Source organism: Falco rusticolus, chromosome 8, assembly GCF_015220075.1.
Source record: "Falco rusticolus isolate bFalRus1 chromosome 8, bFalRus1.pri, whole genome shotgun sequence".
Lineage (NCBI taxonomy): Eukaryota > Metazoa > Chordata > Aves > Falconiformes > Falconidae > Falco > Falco rusticolus.
In genome coordinates, this window is record NC_051194.1 from 60,626,477 (window position 1) to 60,633,064 (window position 6,588).

At 38.4% G+C, this 6,588-nt stretch overlaps 1 protein-coding gene across 1 annotated transcript in view; it reads left to right on the forward strand.

The window, feature by feature from the left end:
• Nucleotides 1–6,381, forward strand: part of COL3A1 (collagen type III alpha 1 chain) — a 52,920-nt gene extending 46,539 nt beyond the window's left edge. Inside the window, exons 44-51 of the mRNA XM_037397628.1 lie at nt 153–206; nt 308–415; nt 1,659–1,712; nt 1,955–2,062; nt 2,748–3,027; nt 3,534–3,721; nt 3,910–4,152; nt 5,168–6,381. Coding sequence (XP_037253525.1) covers nt 153–206; nt 308–415; nt 1,659–1,712; nt 1,955–2,062; nt 2,748–3,027; nt 3,534–3,721; nt 3,910–4,152; nt 5,168–5,314 — 1,182 coding nt within the window. The 3' untranslated portion in view covers nt 5,315–6,381. The remainder of the gene's footprint in view (nt 1–152; nt 207–307; nt 416–1,658; nt 1,713–1,954; nt 2,063–2,747; nt 3,028–3,533; nt 3,722–3,909; nt 4,153–5,167) is intronic.
• Nucleotides 6,382–6,588: the final 207 nt, after the last annotated feature.

Genomic DNA, 6,588 nt, shown 5'->3' on the forward strand with positions numbered 1-6,588 from the left:
AAGGAACTGGCCAAAATTCTTGCTGATTGTAGTGTGTGTGTGTAGCTTCCCCTTGTTTCCAAACAGCTGCTGGCTTTGGACATATTGCTTATCTGGAAATAAAAAGGCAGTCTAGTCAACACCAAGTGATCCATATTCTTACTGTGTCACAGGGTCCACCTGGCCCTCCTGGCTCTACCGGTCCTGCTGGTACTCGTGGTCCTGTTGTAAGTTATATTTAAAGTATTTTTAATATCATAAATTCACCATATTATGTTATTTGGGTATTTCTTTATATGTTCCTTTTGTCGCAAATCTACTCTTAAAGGGTCCTCAAGGTCCTCGTGGTGACAAAGGTGAACCTGGTGAACGAGGCAGCATTGGCATAAAGGGTCATAGAGGGTTTCCTGGTACTCCCGGTCTCCCTGGTCCTCCTGTAAGTATTTTGCATTGGATTGGGAATTACAGCTGGGTTTAGTTTCTGTAGTTTAGGTCCCAGGTAAATAGTTAGCCTTAAATAATGTACTGAGGAAAGAAAAAAAAAAATCTGTATAATTGGATTGTTAAATGAGTTCAAAAGTCCAGATTCCCTGAATCAACCTGAAATAATTATTAATAAAGAACTAGAAGAAGCTGTTAGGAGCTAAAACTGGGGTTGCCATATTCCCTTTCATCTATGTGCCTGCCTTTGCCTGGAACAAACACTTTTTGCATTCATTTATATAGCTTACTCCTGATTAAATTATAGAAGATAGAAACAGGAGTTAAAATATCTTTGCCTGTTAGAAATCTATGTTAGGCAGGCAACTAAATCCATGAAAAAGCTACTTGGAGTCCAAACACCTCACTTCTATCATGTATCTTTTGCAGTAATTAATAGTAGGGCAAAATGGGCATGAAATAGTAAACCAGTGAACTGTGAACATGCATTACCATTTTGAACAGTTCTTAATAGCTAAAAGAATCAAAGGGTAATAGACAGGCATGCCCCTAGGTATTCAGGATAAATGAAAATTTTAAAAGTGATTTACAGTGAAAAGAACCATTAATAGCACTCATGGGTACAAGTGAGAACCAAGAAACCAAAACTCACACAATTAATCTACTAATGATGGCAAAAAGATAGAAGTGTTCACTATAAATGCAACCAATACCAACCTATTTAACAACACAATATAACCGGTTATCTAATGTATAACATGATTTTTTAAAAAATCTGATACATTCTCATTTACATTATGACAGTGAGATGGTCAATAATCTTTAAACATATGGCTTAGTCCTTTGTGGTGCATAAATAGAGCAAATTTTATAATGCATTTGAAAACATGAGTGTTTGTCAAAACATTTAAATAACTTTAGTGGTAATATGATTACAACTGCAGCATTATGAGCCTGTAGCCATGCATTCTTCCAAAGCTCATTGATGTCCATTGGCCTTCTTGCATTTTGGATATCGCATTCATTAATATTTTTCCATTAGAGGATATTTAGATATTTTTTTCTGGCTAAAGAATGACAGAATGAAAGCCATTCACTCTCATATTTGAAATAGTCTTTCTATAAGGATGTGTTTCATATAATCTTAAAGATGTTTTCAATGTCTGCCTTTAAGGTACACCCAACTAGTTGCAAAACATTACTGGGAGGTGTATGACTTACTTTTATTTTCTTCATAGGGTCCCCTGGGTCCACAAGGTGCAATTGGAAGTCCAGGAGCTTCAGGTGCCAGGGTAAGAAAAACTCCTTACTTAGTGTAACTAGAAAGAAGATTCAGACTGCTTAAAAAAAAAAAAAAAAAAGAAAAAAAAGAAAGATAGCTGATTTAAAAACTTTAATGGGCAACAGCTGAAGAAAGAGAAAACACCTGATATTTCAAACATTTCTGTATGATTTATCTCACAAAGTACTTCTGAATTTGAGATTATCCGGTTAACTATTTTGACCATATTATTTGTGTTCAACGTTGTTCTAGGGTCCCCCAGGACCAGCTGGGCAGCCTGGAAAAGATGGTAGAGGTGGCTACCCAGGTCCAATCGGTCCTCCTGGCCCCCGTGGTAACAGAGGTGACAGTGGCCCTGCAGTAAGTAAACTGTGCACACTCAACCAAACCTTTAGGGATTAATCATCGAACACAGAGCACTCTCTGATTTAAATATCTCCCTCAGAAAATTCTGTATTTCATGGACAGAGTTTGTGGTAGGATTTATCTAGCTACCAAGGCTAAATTAAGGAGACAAAAAAAACAGCACAAAAAAACAGATCATTTGTAGTTCCGTCTAACTATTGATGTGTTGGGTGTTGCATTAGTCTCACATAATCATCAACCTTTCTGCGTCCAACAGGGAGGCAGGGTCCCCACTTCAAAGCACAGACCCCCTTTGTGATATGGAAGCTATAAATTGGGTTTCCCACACTTCTGTAGGGGGGATGGTGCTGCAAAGGTCACTAGCATAGTCGCTTCTCCTAAAGCCAAGAAACAGTTATTCTCTGGGTTTTGGGGGAAAGGGTTCCTTCTCCTTCTCAAAGCCCAGACAGAAGAAGGACAGTCATAGCTTGAAAAAAAAATAGGAAAAAAAATTCTCAATTTTAAGAAAATAAAGGTCTGGAAAGTCTAACAGATACTTATATGTCACAATTGCTATTATTTAATGAATAAATAAAATATTTACGTGAAAATTCACATTTTCTTAAGATTAGGGCCTACACAGACTCTTAGTTTTAACCTGTAATCTCCACTCAGTACTATGTTCACCTTTTTTTTTTAGGGTCCACCAGGCCAGCCTGGTCCTTCTGGTCCCCCTGGTCCTCCTGGTCCATGTTGTGGTGGCGTGGCTTCCCTGGGTGGTGCTGAAAAAGGTCCAGTGGGCTATGGGTATGAATATCGAGATGAGCCAAAAGAAAATGATATCAATCTGGGTGACATCATATCTTCAATGAAATCAATTAACAACCAGATTGAAAATATCATTAGTCCTGATGGGTCACAGAAGAATCCAGCTCGTAACTGCAGAGATCTGAAATTCTGCCATCCTGAGCTCAAGAGTGGTATGTTTGGGTTTTATTTTCACCAGCAGTAGCAGATCTTCATTTTGTTTTTCATAAACGCTATTGTCTTTAAATATTGAAATGCATAGATCTGTTATAAAAATTTGACTTGTTTTATTTTAAACAAATATCATGATAACCAGGATAAATGTAATTATGATTTCGAACTTTAATTTACTCAGTGTATATAATGATTTCAACTACAATTCTTAAATGCTTGTAAGTAAACATGTTTAAATAATTATTTTGAAAAAAAAACCACAACCAAACCCAAGTTCTATCTTTATTTCAAGTGTCAGCCATATTATTTATAGTATTCACATGAATGCAATATATTTTTATATCACCTTATTTTTTGTGGCATCGCTTTTGTCAGAGTTAATATGCTTCCTAATTTGGCTCAGGAACCTGGTATAGAAATAAGCTTCACCATCATGCAGTCAGATGTTTCTCCAAATATATTAAGCCCCTTAATATTTCTTTATTACTATTTTTTTTACCTCTAGGAGAGTACTGGATTGATCCTAACCAAGGCTGCAAAATGGATGCTATTAAAGTATACTGCAATATGGAAACGGGTGAGACATGCCTCAGTGCTAACCCCAGCACTGTGCCAAGGAAAAACTGGTGGACCAGCGAAAGCAGTGGAAAGAAACACATTTGGTTTGGAGAATCTATGAATGGAGGCTTTCAGGTACGGAATTACCACAGCTAACAGCCCGAAAGGTAGTACATCTATTGTACTCGCATTCATCACAATGTACTTAAAAATAATCCTGAAATTAAACTAGGCTAAACATTTAGCGGGTGAAACGATAACTATATGGACTGTCCCTAGACATGATTAAACCAAACCTGTTGCTCATGTGTTGTACTCTGCAGTTCAGCTACGGCGATCCTGAGCTTCCAGAGGATGTCTCAGAAGTTCAGCTGGCCTTCCTCCGCATCCTCTCTAGCCGTGCCTCCCAGAACATCACCTACCACTGCAAGAACAGCATCGCCTACATGGATCAAGCCAGTGGAAATGTTAAAAAAGCTCTGAAACTGATGAGCTCTGTGGAAAGTGAGATCAAGGCTGAAGGAAACAGCAGGTTCACATATGCTGTTCTGGAAGATGGCTGTACTGTAAGTAAACAAGACTTCTACTGTGGTAGTTTAATAACCCGTTCCCTCTAGAGGACTAGACCCATAATAAAGGAAGAGAGAGCTTTGCATGACCTGGGTAAGGCAAGGACACAGCTGCACCTAACCAAGGAAACTGAGATTCCATACAAGACGTGTCACTCCCGTGGCAATTGTAGAAAGTGAGGTGCACTCCTATTTAAATCTGTGCTTTAGAGTCAAAGTCGACAGCGACCAAGTTTTGATCCATCCCATGTCAACATTAAAACTAAGAGTAGTAGGAATCATCTTGGTCACTAAAAAGTAACAAAAAATAATTAAAAAAATTTCAAGGCTAGCTGATTCCAGCCACGGGCTATGATTGTGGGAGGGGGAAACTTCTCTGTGCCTTGCTCACTGCAGCAGAAAGCACGGGAGAGGAGCAGTCACATCAATAAGCGTGCTAGGCTGTAAGCATCTGCAGCCTTTTCAGTAACAAATACAAAACACCGTAGCACCATCCACAGTTTCTCCTCCTGCTGTTTAAGGTCCCCAAGGCACAATGAACACTGACATATACGGCAAACCTGCCCTTTAGGGATGCACGAACATACCTACTCCGTGGCCATTTCTTTAACCTGAACAGCTACCTCATTACACTTTTTCCTGAGGCCAAAACCACTTCCCAAACAGAGTAGCCATCTGTACCCGCTCCCAGCACGCAGAGCACATCACAGTCACAAGTCAGGGCACTGGCACCGCTCCAGAGTACTCTACGGTCCCTCAGAGATCCCATCCCTTCTGAGCCCCAAGGCCTACAGCCCCACGAGACCTCGCGTAAAAGGTCCAGAAATTAAGACTATTTAACTACGTGTTCATTTCTACAGAGACTGTGACCAGCTTTCGTAGTGGTGGGAGGGACACATTAAGATGGAAAGAGAAAGTATGAAATGCAGTAAACTGTAGGATAACTTTCACATACCCCTACAGTGATTTCTCTAACGTGTTGGCTTTTTTTCTTTTCTTTTTAACTTCACAGAAACACACTGGTGAATGGGGTAAAACAGTCTTTGAATACAGGACGCGCAAGACAATGAGGTTGCCTGTGGTTGATATTGCACCCATAGATATTGGTGGTCCTGATCAGGAATTTGGTGTGGACATTGGCCCGGTCTGCTTCTTGTAAATCAAAGATTCTGCTCTTTCTGAAATCCCAGCAAACAGATTCACACTCCAACTGTGCTCCTTTGTTTTAGCCTTGTCAGCTATTACAGGTGACCATCTGTATCCCAGTTATTTATTAACAAAATTTCTGGGGGAAAAATAAATTTGAGATCAAGGGTTGGTTTTGGGTTTGTTTTTGTTTTTTTTTTTTTTTTTGCTATTACACAAAGTACAGTAAAAATGCTTTTTTTGCTCTATTTTTTTTTACCAAATTCCATCTTCAAAACATGTCTCCGTGGTGCTATAATACAACTTCAACACTTAATAAAACAACACTGTGTTCTATTAGTTGAATGTTAGCCAATTTATAAAGCACTGATTGCTCCCAGTACCAAAGTTTACCCTCCTTTCTAAGATGCAGTCCATAAAGCTAAAAAGACCTCCCTGTTTCAACTACCTCAACATGGACAGAAACTGGGATGTGTCTGATGAGTCAAACCAAAAATCCAAACAAATCAGTCAAAACACCTTGGACCCATCGGTCAATTCAGTGGAATCATTTGGTATAAAATTGTCTATTTCTGTACTGATTAGCTGTGAAAAAGTACAGTGTCTTTTAAGAGTTCAATACCTTAATGTCAGTAGTCACCATAAGTTTATTGTTGGATTGTATTCTGTTATCAAAGGTGCTTCTCTACTTTCCTGTCGTTGCTGGTCAAGACCACTAAAATTAGGGAAGTGTAAAAGACTAATATGATGGTGCTAATGTATTTTTCACTCCTAACTCTGCAAGTCGGGGTTATTGACTTGCTTTAAAAAGAAAAAGAAAAAAAAAAAAAACAACAAATGATTTAAAGCAATTGTAAATGTCTCCTGTCAAAGATCAGCATTGGCATGTCCTAGTTGAGAACTTTCTCCCTTCACTCTGTAAAATCAATAAAGATGCAAAATTGTGAACTTCTTCTGTCACGTTAACACATTTATAGTGTTGAAGGTTAACCATCTTTGTAAGCTTTTATATGGTTGTTGGTCTATTCCTTACAGAGACACATAATAAAATATCTTAATAAAACTCCTTGTTTCATAAAACTGACTTTTAAAATTTATTTCAATATTTGTATCTCTTTCTTTGGTACCACTTATTTTTCTAGGATCACTTTTTTGAAGGAAAATTTGGTAATCCTAAGGGATGAGGTTTATGCCATCATACTATGAAATTTTCATTCTTTCTTTTTCCAATCCTCTCCCCAGCCAGTGGCTCAGTTTTTTTCAAGCGTGGTGAGCTTCTCTGACTAT